The 18,005-nt window shown below is 40.4% G+C and overlaps 1 protein-coding gene across 1 annotated transcript in view; it reads left to right on the top strand.

The window, feature by feature from the left end:
• Positions 1 to 246: 246 nt before the first annotated feature.
• grin2ca (glutamate receptor, ionotropic, N-methyl D-aspartate 2Ca) overlaps positions 247 to 18,005 on the top strand; it is a 47,259-nt gene continuing 29,500 nt past the window's right edge. Inside the window, exons 1-2 of the mRNA XM_026354029.1 lie at positions 247 to 375; positions 12,112 to 12,556. Coding sequence (XP_026209814.1) covers positions 12,128 to 12,556 — 429 coding nt within the window. The 5' untranslated portion in view covers positions 247 to 375; positions 12,112 to 12,127. The remainder of the gene's footprint in view (positions 376 to 12,111; positions 12,557 to 18,005) is intronic.

The raw sequence follows: 18,005 nt of genomic DNA, 5'->3' as shown, positions 1-18,005 counted from the left end.
CTTCTACTCCTCCTCGCCTCCTTCTACCCAGCCACCACCACCCTCCCTTTTTTTTTTTTTTATCAGCGACTGATAATGTGACCTTCTGCCAAAGTGCTGAAAACCATGCCACCGTCGCAGCGGGCTCCTCTGTTGCTGCTACTGAAATAGACTCAAACAAGTACCGGGAGAGGAAGAGAAAGGGAGGAGAGATAGGACAAAAGGAGGGAGAGGAAGAGGAAGAGACAGCCAAGGGGGAGAGAAAGACAAAAGACAAAGGAGAGGAAGGAAAAGAAGAAGAAGAAAAAAAAAGGCAAAACGGGAACAGGACAGCTAGAGCTGCGGACGCGGGATGAGTGGTGACGAGCCAGGGCTGGATGTGGATTGCCAACACAGGTAACAAATCACCTTCATCTGTCACTTAGTGTTGCACTCACATGTGTCTGCACCTCATTTATCTCAACATTGACCTGTCGGCTTATGGTGAAGATGGAATTAGCTCCAAAATGTTCTCTTTTCACTTTTAAAACTGAGAGTGACTAATTATGGGGATGATTTCTGCTTCTTTCACTCAGCTCGAAGGTGTGTTACAGGTTTCTTTGTGTGTGTGTGTGTGTGTGTGTGCGTGTTTTTTAAGTAGTATCAACCCTTTCGCATTTTACTCTGTGACCTCTCTTCTAATTGTCAGTGGAGGAATCATCAGAGTGCAGAGGATCAGTTTAAAAGCATGTCTCCACAGGCTCCTTGTCGAGGTGGGGTTTAGCCTGCACGCTGTGTTTGGCTGTTTGTGCCTGTTCAGGGTGTGTGTGTGTGTGTGTGTGTGTGTGTGAGTGTGTGTGCATGGTGGCTGTAACTGTTGCTTTAACTCACCAAGCTGCCGGGGGGGATTAAGCAGAGTGGATCGATGCGTCATTGTAAACAGTTAGAGCAGCTGAGAGGGGCTTTGATACCTGCCCGCCAGACCTGGGATATTGCTGCTGCTGCTGCTGCTGCTGCTCCAGGGGGCACTGAACTGCTGCTGAAGAGCGACTTTTCAGAATACATGCACTTTGTCTGCTCAGTTTTATCTGCAATAATTTACAGACATGCCACAGTATAACTGACTGAAAGGTCACAGACAAGTAGAACAAAAAAGCAAGACATATACTCTATTTAATTACTTCCTGAAAACTCTTTAAATTAGCCCAGAGAAACGACGACACAGGGCAATGAAGAGAGGCATCTGCCGCAAAATCACCTAAATCATCATCTACAAAATGTAACAGTATGTAGTAACAGCTGCTTGTGAATAATGTGTTTCCTCATTACGTGTGTATCTCTACCAGCAGCTAAACACACAAGGACAGAAAGTTATCTCTATATGTCAGTCTGAGTGAATTACTGTGTCTTTACCTGAGAGCACCGCTCTCAACAGATGTTTTCGTAATACATTGTAAAAGCTTGTCAAACCAAATGCTTTTATTTATGAACAGGTACCAAATGGAGAGTGACAATTGCTTAGATGACAGATAGATCTAACATGAATATTCTGTCGGGCTTCCAGCCTAACAGGAAATATAAACACATTTACACAAATTGTAGTAGTTTTCTAGTAAAGGCTCTACAGCTGTTGGTAATCATGAGTGAAATACGTACAGTATAAAATGTCAATATATGTCATCCAAGTTACTGCACTGTTTACCATCACAGTAGTCCAAGAGTCACAAGTGACAAATTGACTTCTGTAAATCTGGTCACACTGGGCAAAAAACACACTGCACAGTACCAGTCAACAGCTGCCCACAGTCCAGACCAGTTACTTCAGTACTCAGCAGCTCAACTGACACACACACACACACACACACACCGTGCAGACGCAGTGTTTACGCTCACTTAGCACCGCTTTTAATTGTGTAGTTAAAAATCAGTATGCCACACAAGCCCAGTGATTGTATCTTGTCCTAACCGTATCAGTCAGATGTGTCTCTGACATAAATGTGTACTTAACATCCGACTGTGCACCTTAGCCCTTTCATAAATTACACATGTGGTCTGTGATTATTTTCGATCTTCATAAATATTAATGTTTGTTATACCTCTGTCTGAGTGATTAAATTCAGCCAACACATCTTTGTAATACATTTGTTAATGCTCTGTTGTTTGGAATAGATGGATGAGAGACTGGTGGTAGCTGTAGTACATTAACAATATCTATGGTTAACAATTTTGATAAATGACCATTGAATAACAGATGTTGAGACCTTACTTGCTTTCTTAAATTTGTGGGGGGGGACTTTTCCTACTTTCCTATGAAGACAGGAAGGAAACGATGGAGAGAGAAAAAGCATGCAAAGCAAGTGGGCACACTTCCCACAGACGCCTGTTGGAGATGGGTATTGCACTGATTGACAGCCAATCACTAGCATCCAGGCCAGTGAAACATTTACTGCAGGGGAGGGACCGAGGTTGCAGAATGTCATCGCAACCCATTCAAGGTCATGAGATAAGAGGACTAGCGAGTTGTTCCACTCGGAGACAGGTGATGCTTCACCACCATGTGATCCTCCTCACGCCAATTCCGAGAAACATGCATATTCGAGCGCAGAGACATATTGTCGTACCACCAGAGAGGAAGTCCTCTGGGTGCTCTCGTACTATGCAATCTGATGAGATCTTAAACCCAGGGCAGAAAAAGTCTGGCAGGCTGTGTGGCTCACCCTCCCTAAGTTTATGGCTGCGCTCATGGGCACAACACAGATTCCAGGCCCATTTATATTCATGGCGCAGCGCCACTTGCATCCCATCTAACGTCCTGTCCCTGTTGAAAAGGAAAACTGACATGCCGTGTGCTGGGGGGGAGCGAGTATCTCTTCTCTTTTCTTGTCATCCTCCTGCCTCTTGTGGATAGTGACGCCAACCAGAGTGTTTATGCATGTGTGGCACGGGTGGCTGCATATGCAATTTGTAATACGGGAAATTGATTAGCGTAATAGCTTTCTATTCACGGCTGCAAGTGTGCAGCTTAATTTTTCACAATTAGCCCTGAGCGGTGACACGTTGGGGAGCTTATTCATGAAGGATGATGACAACAATAACCTTAAAAATGATGCCTGTAAACTGAGGTGGGGGGGCCAGCGAGATGGATCTCAGGGTCTGAACAGAAAGAACAGTTTCATTTTGCGTGATGAATCTTAAGAAACCAGGCTGGATACTCTGCACTATAGTCTAACAAAAGGTGACACAGGGCATCCTGGTGGCTCACGTGGTGACGCACTTTTGGTTTATTCTGGTTTCCATCTCACGTGTCCGCTCTCTCCCTTGCCTGTCCACTTGTCAATCTCCTTTGTCACCCAACAAATGCAGGCAAAATGCTCAACAGACCTAGAAAGAGGCAAAACTTTTCGTTTTAGAAGTTGTATAAACAGCCTTACCCAAAAGATGAAGAATTGTTTTTACTTCCCTGGAGCCTGTTTTGTTGCACTAAAATCAATACATCATGTCCAGAGAAAACTATAAAAGCCAAAGTTGTTTATGACATGCTCTGATTACATCCCATGAAAGCAGTTTTACATGTTTCAGCTGCAATTACAGGGACCGGGTCTGTCTGTCACTCGGTGTTTATGGTGATTTGATCAAATCTGACACCATCCAATCATAACTTCAGTCAGTCGGCAACATTCACAAAGGTCCAGTATTAATAGTTTTTCCACATCTCTCTTTGGTTCCTTCTTGCATTTCCACCATAAGGATATTTGTTTCAACTTGAAGCTGCATTATTCAGTACTTCTAAAGATTACGCTGAATGTGATGATCTTGGGTTGTTCTGAGGTGACTACTGTGATCTGCTGCCTTTTCGGACACACAAACCGACATCAGTGAGGCGATAATGTTGTTCTTTGTCTGCTGGATGTGCAGGTGTGTAACTTGTAAGAAGTCTTTAAACTGGTGGAGTGTTTCTGAAGTGTTTCTCTGCCCCCAGTTGGCCAAAAATCGATTAATGTATCTTCAAAGAGGTGACGAAACCTCACTTTGTGAATGGCGGTTAAAGTGTTTTATGATTGTACATGGCTGTGCATGAGGGATTGCTGTTGGACATTAAAGCTTTACTATGCAACTGTGATGACTCAAGCTGTCCCTCTGCTTTGCCTAGCCCGCTTTCTTCCTGGTCCTGGGGAAATAGAGGTTTAGCCAGCCCCACTGTTTTTCAGTGATACAAAACTTTGTGATGAAGACATTGCTTCTATTTTCCTGGACCAGGACAACAGCTATTTCTAGTAAAGCACATAAAAACATATTTCTGTGACAACTGAATGGGCAATTTTTCAATTATTTCTTTAGCACACACTTATGGCTTTAAAAGGTCAGTATTTCAAAATTTCTGCACAAAAAAATCAATATTTTAATGCAACACACATTAAGGGTGAGAAGGAAATTTCGTTTTTTTTCTTATTTTTTCAGTGTGTGATTTGGGAGAATTGGCTCTTTAAATTGATTTAGTTGGGTTTATCTCATACAGCCCTGTTTGAAACACATCAGCACAAAAGGCAGAGAGAGAAAACATAGTCAATGCAACTTAAAGCACAACTAGAACAACACGCACGCTGCACCCAAACAGGATCGACTACAACAAAGTGGTACGCTCGTATGTGGATTAAAGCATGTGTACATGTGTGAGTATGTCAGAGGTCGGCCGCACTGGTGGGCTGTCACTAAGTCAACTGTGAGAGCAGGCTGGTGACAGCTGGATCGGTGACAGGGGCGGAGGGGGGGCAGACTGGTTCTGCACAGGCAGCCACACTTTCAGCTTAATCAGGATCTACCACTGATCCCTACTCCACATATAGTGCAGACACACATGAGTTTGAAAGTAAACGGTAAAGCCACCAAAGACTGAATCCTCCATGACCCTGCATGTCAACTGCCACTGTGAGTTTACCGCCAGGTCAAACCAGGGTCAGAGTAGGGATACTGATGTCCGAGCTCTGCTTCAAGATGTTTTAAGCCTCAGGTAAACACCCACCCATGTGTTACTGCAAACTGGATTATATTCAAATCACCGCTGTAATCTGCAGTCTTGCCCTACAAACACTCGCACCGCACAATCTGTTCAACCGCGCTACACAAAATGCTGACAAAGCAAACGCGGGCTGATGGAGCGCCGCAGTCGCAATAAATGGGAGAATCCAACAATGGAAAAGAGATGTATATTAAACATCAGTCTAATGACAAGCAAGCACATGAGCCTGTGTCCTTCAAAAAAAAGAACAGCTTGGCAGCTTGATTGTGTTAATGTAAAGCAACACATGAGACTCTGGTGCTGGTGTGCGACTGAATCTAAGTTATACTTCTCACGCCGGTAGGCTTTGCTTTAGCACTAGATGGCATTTCAAAGATGGAGCAATAGGCACAATGATATAGCTTTCCATCTGCTGCGATATTTAAAACTTGCTGATCACGGCCCTCAACAGATTTCAAAAATCCAAGTGCTCAGTTCACCTGCACTTCCCTCCTGAATATTTAGATCCTTCAATGCACAGTGACACCAGATACCCTTCAACTGATTCCACTTACAGTATGTGAAAATTTACAGGGCATTTTAAGACCCCATTTACTTACATCCCGCCCTTATACAGAGACAGCAGTAAAGATCACATCAGATTTAGTGGGATTTCACCGGCGCAGGTTTTCATCCCATGACAGATCAATCAATTGTCTTCTATAGTTAGTGCGGAAGTGGGCATATTTTACTGTTACTATGTATGCAGTGCCATTGGCATAAGTAGAGGCATGGGGGTCTGTGACAGAAACTAATATCATCGAGTGAATCTGTTTGATGTGCGTCTGTCTCCAGGGGTCACCAGAAATAGATAAATCACTTGAACTGCAAAGCCTCCATTGGGGTTCCACTTGGAGTGCACCTCAGTAGGAAGTGCTGCTAGGCTGGCTCGGTCTTAGACCTTTTCATATGACAGATGACCCCATTTATCACAAAGTCATGATACAGAAACGTGTAACATTAAAAAAAATAGAGCTGTAAATCAACGGATAGGTTTAGAGATGGTCAACACTTTTCAGCTGTACCGCATGTGTTTGTCTAAATAAATCACATGTGATTGGACGGGACAAGTTCATTTACATTTCCAAATGTGAGTTAGCCTTTTTCACTTGTTGATGACTGCAACATCATTTGCAACACAGTGGTTTAGTTTTATTACACGAGGCTGTTTCTGTGTATTTTGTTCACCACAACTTGTAGAAATGTTTCTCATTGTACTTGCATATTCACACTTATTGTCTGGAGGGCAATGTGTTAAAATACTGGAGACAAAATGGAAACATCTTCTCATGACAGCATTAGTCGGTTCAACTTCGCTTATGTGTCTAATTTGTCCAGGGTATGCTGTCTATTGTACCACTAATCATATCATTAAAGATGTTGCTTTATTTATGTAGCGTTTGCAATCAGAGTCCATATTGGCAACTATTTTCAGCGGATGTAGTTAATAACCCCCTCCACAAGTTGCCAGATGCTGCTGACATAAGATGCTAATTTGCATATGCATGATGTAATGGTGTATTTACAGACAGAACTATGTTTAAATAGCATCAAAATAAACTCAAAGCTATAGCCCATCATTAGTTTTTATTATTTTAATGCTATCGTCACATCAATATGCACTTTAACCTACTTCCTGACTCGTCCTTCTTTGTAGGTTCATGATGCCAACGTTTTGTTTCTCTTTCAGTTAAACTGAGCTGAACTGAATCATGGTTGTTGCCATAAAATTATAAACGATGCAAAGTATGATGATGTCAGAGCTGAATTCATGTGATGAGGAGTGAGATGAGGACTGTCGGCACAAATGGAAGCAAAGTGAAACTCCAGTCTGCTGCGACCGTTTGGTACGGCATGTTTCTAGGGCAGCATGCGTTACATCTGTGCCTGGAAAAACAAGCACAACAGCAACAGTTAATCTGCTGGTTTCTTTAGCATGTGATGTGTGGAAGTGAAGCTTTGGTTTTACTACAACTTCCAGGAAAACCAGAGAATACACAGAATATGTTGGATCTGAGATGGAATCGCACCAGTACACACATGTCAACTGTGTCAAGCTATGGATGTTCTTGCATGGAGATTATTTTCGCTTGTCACCTCTATTTGCTCCAACCATACTTATGATGTGGATGAATCTACAGATTAGTTAAATGCTGGTGGATTTTAAAAGATTAGCATGCCTGTAGTTTTAATCAGAGCTTAGTTAAACACATTCAGGTGAAAGGAAAACTAGATGACCAGTGTAATTACAGGGGCAAGAAAAAGTATGTGAACCTTTTGAAATGACATGTTTTTTTGCATTAATTTGTCATAAAACATGAGTGTTAACAAATAATGTGCCTAAAATAATAACACAAAAATTCTGATCATTAATGTCTTCATTAATGTGATCTGAACTAAAAAATTAAATGCAAAAAAAAAAAAAATAAATGCAGAAAATCATGAAATTCTAAAAGGTTCACATCTTTTTCTAAATGAATTGTGACTCTTGTAAAAATGTCACTTGTGTTCCCAGAGTAACAATAATTAAATTATTGATTAATGTCTATAGTTTGTCTATTTATTAGGCACACCGCTCTAAACAGCCCAATAGTGGCCATTTAAATCACCTAATAACCAGCACACAGAGTTTATCCTAGTTAATTGTTTAATAGTTTAAAATATATGAAAAAAGTGTCTACAAACCAGAAAAGTCTAACAAAGTCGTGATTTTTTTTCATTCACACACAATTATTTAGGGAGTGAGCACACAAACTGCTGCTGTTTGCCAAGTGAAATATACCTCAACTGTCTGTGGTCGCTTTTGTCTGATTCTCCTTGCCATGACACACCATTCATGCTTCTTTTCTCTCAAGAAAGTTGCTGAATCTAGCAATAACTCCAGCATCTGGCTGCAACATACAGCAAGCATGTATTATTTTAGGCATTCAAACAAATGAGTGACGAAGACCAAAGACAGAGTTCAGAAAGTTACCTTACTGGAACTTTTTAGCCTAGAAGGTCAATTGCTTCTTTGCTTCAATCACTTATAGTACATCTTGAATATTAACACAATTTTTTTGGTGACCTTTACGTACAGGGCATTGTAGCCGAGTGGAATGAAAGACACAGGGGAAGTGCACAGGAAATTCAGCTGTGTGAATAGTGATACCAGCGTAATTTTAATTCTTGCTGTGCATTTTCCAGCAGAGGTCAATACAGGTCACAGATGACCAAATGGCAGTTTGAGCATTTGAAGTTATCAGAAAATGACCGTGAAAAAGATTGTCTGGGCTGTGGTTTTACTAATAATGACACTGAGGAAGATGACTTCACAAGCCTGTGAGCCAAACAAGCAGGAGGGTGCAGATCAATGGATGAGCGCATTGATCATTTATTGGAAGATGGGATACATGCACATTGTTGAACAGTTGCAGCATAGGCATCATGCCAGGAATATAAAAGCAGTCATTAAATACTGCACCAATGAGACCTCACTTCTCAGCCAGACATATTTACTGCTGCAGCCTCTTGTTAATGAGCTGTTGCAGCAGCAATTATGAACAGGGCACAGCAAACAAATGACGATGAAATAAAGAATCTGAAAAATATACTTGTTGACAAAAGTGTGGGTGTTTGAATGGAGATAAGATGTGAAATATGAAATAACAAAATATTAGAGGTACATTATTATAAGAAGAAAAACCTACTGTGATATTAAAATATACATTTACAAAAGCATACAGCTCCTTTAATCAGTAGTTTAGAGAGGAAGCATCTCACTGAGACTTCTTGGACACGTGGGTTTGGCCAGTTTATCCCATTCTTTCTGGCAGATCCTCTCAAGCTCTGTCAGAGTGGATGGGAAGCATCTGTGAACGGTCATCTTCAGGTCTCTCCGCAGATGTTCTGTGGGGTTTAAATCTGTCTGAATTCAGCCGGGTCACTCAAGGACAGTGGGAGACGTGTTGCCACACTGTCACTCAGCTGTCCTGGCAGAATGCTTCAGGTCTTTACTGTACTTAAATGTGGACCATTTTCAGATCGCGTGCATTGTGGCGCAGATTTTCTTTAAGGAGACTTTTGAATGTGGGACAAAAACATGTTTACTGTGTTACATAACCTTTCCTCTTAATTACAGGTTTTAATTGTTTGGGAATTGTGGCGTGTTTTTGTACGTGTAATATTGTGTCCATCTTCAAATGATTGTGCTACTTGACCTTTTTATTATCTTCTCAGTATTTTGCCTCATTCCCAGGATTTTGTGAGTGCAGGCATTAAACTCAAAATGTACTTTTATTTTGAAATACTTTACGTTTACGTTTGTCAGCACTGGAAACACTTTTGAATTTCTAGTAAAATTTCAAGTTAACAAACAATTGATAGATGTTAGTTATTTATTGAGAAAGCCCCAACTTTTCTGGAAATGGGGTTTTTTTCCACACTGAACATCTAGATGTGGAGATTTGTATTATTATGTGTTGTCAGCAACGTGTGGAAGTGCCACAAACTAAATCATTAGTGAAAGAAAAATATGATGGCATAATGAAACTTTACAAATATTATTCTGAATCCAACTTCTAACTGCACTCTTTGGACTGCAGCTAACGTACAGTAATTGTGTAATTAAACTGCTTCCACTCCATGTCACCCACTAGAGGGGGATAAGCACATCTTAAGTGTTAGTCAAAGAGAAGATAGAAAAAAACAGAGCTTGTCTATGATGCATTACTACTGTAATGAGATGTTGTTAGTTTAAACATGTACTGTATTCTCACTTTAAGTCGTATTAAATCTGATCTCTCATCAGATTATTTCAAGTGCTGTCACATCACCAATAGAAGAGTAGGAAGGCTGTAGCCTTTCTACAGTATGTTCCCTTACACTAGTACTGACTTTGTTTAGAGCCCAGAAAAAAAGGGGAGAGATAGGATTGTGCAGTCTGTGAGATTACATCAAACATGTTGCAGGAAGGTTTAAGTAAATTTATGCTACAAATGATGCCAGCATGTCCATATATATCATAGGGCAACAGAGTTTTGGTCTTATAGTAACTGATTCCACTCCACTGGATCACAAGGTACAACACTGTATGACTCATGTTAAATCCAGTGTGCAGTAGGGTCCTGACACTAACAACCTGTCTTTTGCTCATGGCTCATTCGACCTTATGTAGCTGGTGTGTTTTACAACCGGGCTTCAGAGGCAGACTGTGTATCGTGAAAATTCAGCATGGATGTAAAGTACCTAGTCATGCATCCGTTTCTAAAATCTCTTAGACCAATGGATGCCCACCGTGACTTTTGATCCCCAACATCAAACTAAAGCCTTCAGCCCTTGTATACACAGGAATGTTGTTGGAGGATTGAGCCCAATCATACATGAAAAGCCTCTTTCCTTTATGTACTGATGCAGTTAACTGGTTCATTTGACTTTTAGAGTTTCCAAGATTACTGTCCAGCAAAACTACCGTGCCAATCTGCAACTCAGCCGTGTCACAAAGCTTAGATGACTATGTTATATGAATATAAACATTAGATATTGCTTTCCGTTGCTTTCTTTTCCTTTTTCCTGTCATTTCTTTGCCTTAGAAAGCATACTGCTAACACAGAAGTTATCCATGACTCGTTCTCTTGTTTGGTTTCATTCTGTATCCACCACACCAGGATTCAATCTTCATATATCTGCCTGAGCTGTTTGCCTGCCTTGATTAAACACATGGAGGGTCGGAGCTATTCAGCATTTTGACCACGTACGTGGCTCCCCATCAAAGACATTAACCCTGAACTATTCTACTGCTGTCACAGCTGAAACATGACTAATGTCATTGGAAGCAATGTGATAGGTGCCCTCTAATGGTAGAGACTAATCAGTTTATAATATGATTTATGATGCAGCACCTACCTATAGAATCACATGTAGAAGATAGCATGTACAGCTTCCCATGTATATGATGCATTTGCTTGCATGTGCTACAACGTTTTCTAAGACAAGTTCACTGCTCAGTCCCACCCAAGAAGTAGAACATAGCAAGAACTGCAGCACACAGCTACCCTGAGCCTTGTGCACTAGCCAAATCTCCTGATAAGTTTATACACTACAATCAAGCCGTAGGCCATGACGCCTGGCAGGGATTATCAAGGGATTACAATATATTCACCCCACTGGGATTCCATCACATGGTGGATCAGATCTCTGTGACAGGGGACCAGTGTGCAACACTCCCTCAGGGCCACAAACACTACTGTGACAGATTTGACAAAGAGCCTAAGTCTGTCTGACAACTCAACACAAACTGCTGTCTAGCTACAATGTGAATGTTAAACTAACACTTTAGGATACGACATCACAGAGCTCTGCTGGGGCATTTCTCCTTGATTACCTTCCAGAGGGCAGAAAGCAAAGCAATTACCTTTTTGGAAGAAATTAAGATGATATGGCCAAGAGTTACTGGTAGCAATCCAGTGCATTAGTGATGTAATGTTGCACAAAAAAGTCTGAATTTGTCCAAAGGGCAACTTTTAATTCTTTTCTAAATATAAACTTTTCTGTTTAAATAATTAAAATGTCAGTTTTAACTAAACAAGAAAATACAAATCTCAATAATGAAACTACGGATGTCAATTGACCATCATACAGAAAATCATGCATCTATATCTTTCCAGACAAAGTTTGAGTAGCTGGAAATTTCAGCAACAGCTTCAAAAGTAATATCACAAGAGAAAAATTATTAATCCTCTTCTTCTCCATTTGTTGCATTAAAACACTGGATACCATCTGTTGGGTTGGACCACAGAATGCAAAAGCAGCAGGGCGGCAGCTGCCTCCCTAAGTTGCAACAGCCTGGCCACAGCTTCATGTTGCATGCCGACATACTCTAAAAATACTGCTCTGGTTTTGTTAATGAGTTCTTACACTGTCTTAGTTATGGCGGACAGACCAGCAGACTGATCAGACATGGAGCTGTAGGTCATTAATGACAATGAGACAAGTCCAAACAAAGGAACTCATTTATGCCAGCATTATCCCAACATTTCAGAAAATGACTACTTGGCCGGCGTATCTAATATGTCAATTGCCTCTTGTGACCCCTCCCTCTACCCTCATCCCTCCTCCAGGCAGTAGGTGACTGAGATGGGCATTCGTCCAGGCTGCTTGAGCGACTCCCCGTGGTGGCCGCCGCCGCTGCTGCTGCTGTTGTTCTGCACTGTCTACTGCTGTTCGGGCAGACCATTTGGGATTCCCACGCCTTCTGTAAACGTGGCAGTGGTATTCAGTGGCTCGGCCTACCAGACAGAGATCAAGGGACGGTTGAGCAGGGAAAACTTCATGGACCTACCATTGGAAGTGAACCCCATCACCGTGCTGGTCAACAACACCAACCCACGGGCGCTGCTGACCCGCATCTGTGACACCCTCACTACCAACCGTGTCCACGGTGTAGTGTTTGAAGACAATGTTGGCTCAGAGGCTGTGGCACAGATCTTGGACTTCATTTCCACTCAGACAGCTGTGCCCATCGTGGGCATCAGTGGAGGATCTGCTGTCGTCCTGCCATATAAGGTCAGTGCTTATGATATAATTTAGTTGGAAACTGATCAAAGTGTGGCGATTTAATTTACATTTAGACCCTAGCTTTCTTGCTATATATAATGTTCCCGGAAACTACTGGTACATCAAATATTCAGGCTGCGTGAGACAATTCAGTAATGTGAGTCTTTCAGAAAGATGGACTCTGACTAAACAAGGCCACTTGGCCACCAAAGAAGCCTGTTTAAATCTTTCTGAAAGGACAGGATAAATACAGAATATTAGCTCTAGCAGAAATAAAGACACCAATAATTTTCCTAATGTTATAGGTTAAAAAGCAAATGAATGCACTGGTCAAGCCAATTACTTTTCATCTTTTCTCACGATCATCACGGCTGCTGTATATTGCTGATGAAACAGGTCCCACTGCATCTTAAACTGTCTCATAACTATACAGCTCAAGTTTAGACCCCACCACAGCTGCTACTCCATCACAGTGGTGAAAGAAGATGTGTACCTACTGTGCTAAGCAGCCACATGCCACAGTTCAAAGCACAGCACAGCAATTATGACCAAGGTCCTTTTAGCATTTTAACATTTTAGTGTGTTTTCTTGAAGTATTAGTGACTAGACTAACATCAAAAGTACTACCAAAAATGAAATGTTATTTCTACACTGTTAATATTTATCATTGATTTATTAACATAAGCATTTTAATGCCGTGCTGGTAAGTGCAACAAATGCATTGACTTTATGAACCCTTTCTTTTATTCTCTAAAGATGTATCACATTTCATGTCATTTCTCTTATATAATGCCAAAGAATTTAAACAACAAATCTTGGTCAGTAAATGTGATCTGATCATTAAAAGTTAAGTCATGAATATAAACAAACACTAGCACACGGACACTATTTGGATGTTGGCTCTCAAGCGCACTTCGATTTTTGTTTCATTGACTCGACTCCAGGTTTGCCAACACTTGACTCCGGCTGACTTACTTTTTCCCCACAGTTAGTTTGTACGTTTAATGGGTGTGTTCAATAAAGATTAGGATTTTTGTGTTTTCACAGCTTAGAAATATTGTGTTTGTTTCATTTCATACTTTGGAGGAGATCAGAGCTAATTACATGACACATTTAAGCAGAAAAACAGGAAACTGAATATCGCTAAGTTAACTTTTTTTGCCACTGTGTGCTGAATGTGAAATGTTGATTAATTGCTAACTACAGCTATCAAATAAATGTAGTGGAGTGTAAGCACTGAATGGAAATTCTTAATTAAGTACATATACCTCAAATGTGCACACTTTAACAGCAAATAGATTTCATTTTGATATTACTTTCACACTGTGGTCTTGTTTTCTTTCGATAAAGTAGACTGAAGTTTTGCACCGTAAGATAGTCAATTAATTACCTAAAATTTAGTCTGTGGTAAATAAAACAATTAAAGCAAAAATGAAATTATTTTGATCCAAATTAATTTTCTTGGGAACAGTTTCATAATCATTTGTGTGCTAATCACATTAAACATACTGAACATTAGGTATATGGACAGGCTCTGTCATTTTAAAATGACTTAGGGGTTATTAAATATCATAAATGGAAATGTGCTCAGAAATGCATTAGAGCTGAACTAGTTTTTAAAAAAGAAATGTATTTGGGAATTTGTCAGGGTTAAACCTAAAACATGAATCCTGTATTCTAACCAATACAGTAAAATCAGGTTTACTTGGTTCAAATATGGAGGTTTTATGCTTCAAAGCATTTGAATCGTTATCAGTATTGTATTAATACTGTATTCAGGCCTAATACTCAGTGGTCCCAGCCTAAGCTCTTCAGCTCGGTGGTTCGGTGGAACGTCTTGCCCACCTCTCCACGCTCAGCAGCATCACTCCAAATTTCCAAAAATATGCTGAAAACAAAAGTCTTCTGCAACTTTCTCTACACGAACTTGAACTTACACCTCATAAAACAGAAACAGCTGTTCCCAGGGCGCTTTAATGTTTTTCTCCTTGGCTTAGCTATTTTGCTTGCCTTGTACCTCACTTGTAAGTCACTTTGGATAAAAGCGTCTGCAGAATGACTAAATGTAAATGCCTCATTTACACTATAACTGTTATTGAGGACAGTGACAGCAACTCAATTACAGTAAATTACAAAATAAAAATGATTTAGAAATAAACATAATGATAAAAAACTGCCAGTGAAAACAGCTGGGGTCATCAAGATCTGCTTTGTAATGGATGCATTAAAAGTGCCTTACAGAACAGTGACAGCATGCGTTTTGAAGTTGGAAACCAACTGTAATCTGTTACCCACTGAGGTACCAGACATTTGATCAATACATTTTAGGCAAATAACAATTTCTTATGGTCTTAAGCCATCGTGCAGATAAAGCTAGATATTGTTTGTGGTTTCCTTAAAGATACTGAACCAAAAATTTCTTGTAAAAATGTATACAAGTACATAAAACAGATTGTATTTAAATATACTATATAGAAGTGTGTATACATTTGGATCCCACTTAGAACAGTGACATGCTGTTGAGCAATAGCGTCCAATAGCAGGCTGTGGAGATAAGAAATAGGTGTCTGTCAGGATATCTGCTTAACATCCAATGAAGCACTATAGATTACATCACACCAAGAGAGCAGGAGTAGTGGTACCAAGTACTGACACAGAGTTATATTATAGAGCACTGACATTGCAATTACCTGTGTTTCCAGTACACACCACAGCACATAGTTATATTTTCACTCAAAAAAAGTAAAGACACACAAAAGACTTTCTCACATTTGAATGATAAATACCTTTCTATGATATAATGCATCTTAAATTAATATTTAACGATATTTAAATGTAACAATCTTCACATGACAACCATGTACTAGAGAGATTAATTTGGTCCAACCTTCTTTGAGTCGTTTCCCCAATAATCAAGGCTGCCACCCGTCGACTGATTTATGGGACGCTATCAAAAGTAGTCAACAACGTGATGGAGCTCATTCATTTTTCATGTATCACAGAGAGTGAAGAATTTGGTCCTTCTGAAAGTGACAGCATAAAATTAGCTGGTAAATGTATTTCTGTCTTTGGGTTTGGAGACGGGCGACATCACAGCTAGCGTGCCATTATCCTTGTTATTCTCTATGCCAATGACACAAAAAAAGACAATAAGCTCTCATAGTGCATAATCAATAGCAGTAACCATGGCTGACACAAATAGCTGTAACCTGTAAAATCTAAAATACTATATGTATACTAAACTCCCTTTCCAGAACACAGAAGTACAAGTATGAAGTCCTATAACCTACGTAACAAAACAGGTCACCTGTCTTTGCTTTCCAAACAACCCATGATACATGGATTCATGAGTATGGTTTCTGATCCACCTCTGTGATTACTGTCTGGGTAGCAATTCATTCGTCTGAGTTGTTGGTACCAGGTGTGGCATATGTTCTACTTTTCATTACACATTTAGTTCAATATCCTAGCCTAAAATTCAAAGCAAACTTTGAAGGACCGATTCTGCCATCTGAAACATCACATCCTCTAAGCCACACCGCTGTAAGAGAACTAAATCTAAGTCAGGCTCTAGCAGAACCCTGATTGTCTTTGCAGGAACATGAGCCTGAGGCTTTTCTCAAAACTGGAGCAGTTTCTTTTTCTCTCTCTCGCTCTGTCAGTCTGCACTATGTCCTCAACTCGCTTGTGTCTTCTTACACCTGCATTTTAAAACAAGTGGCACAGTTACAGTGTAACCCTCTGGACTGAGGCAGAGCACGTACAGAACAATCATCCAAAATAGCCAGGTGTCAGCGAGACGGTGCACGGGTCACGCAGTACAACTTCAACTAAATGCAACTCACTTACTATGGTTTTTTCAGCTGGTAAAAAACACATTTTCTGCCTGGATAACGTCCCTTTCAAGAGAATGAAGTGCAGCAGTTTTGTATCTCACAGAATTCATAGTTCAGTGGCCCAGCTAGATGCACAAAGAAGCTCTTATATATATATATTTTATATATATATTGTTTTTCTCCTTCATGTCATGTTAATATGTGTCAATATGATTTTGGTACAGAGTAAAATCAAACTACCCTTTGGCTTCTAATTTAATGTTGTAATTAGTGGGTATTTGATGTTAAGTACAAAGAGCAGAATTGCAGTTTAATGTAATAAATCAATTTGAATAAAAAGAGTGCTTTGTGTGTCAAATGCAGAGGGAACCTTCGTTCTGTTTCATCGTGCTCTATCTCATATACACAGCATCAAAATCTGGGCTTTCTCCAGCTTTTGGGGGGAATGGCAATTGACCAGGAAGTTGTGTGTGTTACTGGTTGCAGCGCAGGATCTATGTGACGTCAGCAGCACAGGAAGACTTTGCCAGGGCACTTCCTGCTGCGTGGCGGAGGCAGACATATGTCGCAGCAAACAGCCATGGCCAGAAGTCACCGTTCATAGAGGGAGAGACAAGAGCAGGAGATGGATATAGTTTGTTCATGTGTCCAGTGGAACCATATATTCACATAGTCCACTCCCTGTATCAATACATATACACCCAGCACATTTTTACTGCCTTTTTGAGGCAGCTGACTGAAACCTCTTGATTCCTTTAGATTATTGGATGTTTTCCAAGTCCACTAGGCATCACCCAACTGAATCATTCAAATAACCTTCAGCTATCGAATGAGACAAGGGACATTTTCAGCAACATGTCCACAGCTCCCCTTTAATTTATTTAATATTCAGTGCTTTACATTCTCACCTTAGTCCACTCAGACCAGGCTGTGAAGCAGTACTTCAACCAGACATCGCGGGATTTGAAAAGGACAAAATGTTAAAGGGTTAAAAAGCTTAAAATGGCTGTTTAGACTAACTGCATTTCTATGCCTGTGTCTATAAACAAATTTGTTCTGTATATTTCGCCCTTGTGAATGTAATCTCAGCATTCATAATCTAAGCTTTCCACTCAATGGCTGTAAGCTTCTTTGGGACTATAAACTATTACTGTGAGCTTCTCTATACAGAAATGTGGAAGTACAGCTTACCAGCATGAAAGTCATGGTTGACACCCATGTAGAGCCTTGACAATAATTAGCCGTGGTAAGATCGCTGTAATGAAATGCAGGAGACTTGGTTTCGAATCCCAACTTTGGCCTACCTTCAATGGGGGTCCTTAGGCAAGACCTCCTAATGCTTACCCTGCCTGCCTTTGTTCCTTGTATCTCACTGTATGTCACGAAAGAAAGATTTGTCTTTTATTACTCTGGTTGCATTTGGAGAGAGACTGACTTATTCTGGACAAATTTTGGATTTAGGAGATTTCTGCATTACTATGGTGAAAAAGCACTTGATTCCTTCAAAGAGCAACATTATACTCTCTGCATTTATAACCAGGTGAGGTGATAACAGCAAATTCTTTTACCTTTTACCTGCCTTTGACTATGAGCCTTTGAATAATGACACAGAGTTCATCACA

The sequence above is a fragment of the Anabas testudineus genome, chromosome 8 (genome assembly GCF_900324465.2).
Source record: "Anabas testudineus chromosome 8, fAnaTes1.2, whole genome shotgun sequence".
In the NCBI taxonomy this organism is placed as follows: Eukaryota; Metazoa; Chordata; class Actinopteri; order Anabantiformes; family Anabantidae; genus Anabas; species Anabas testudineus.
Note: the sequence above shows the minus strand (reverse complement) of the source record. Positions and strands in the feature narration are given on the sequence as shown.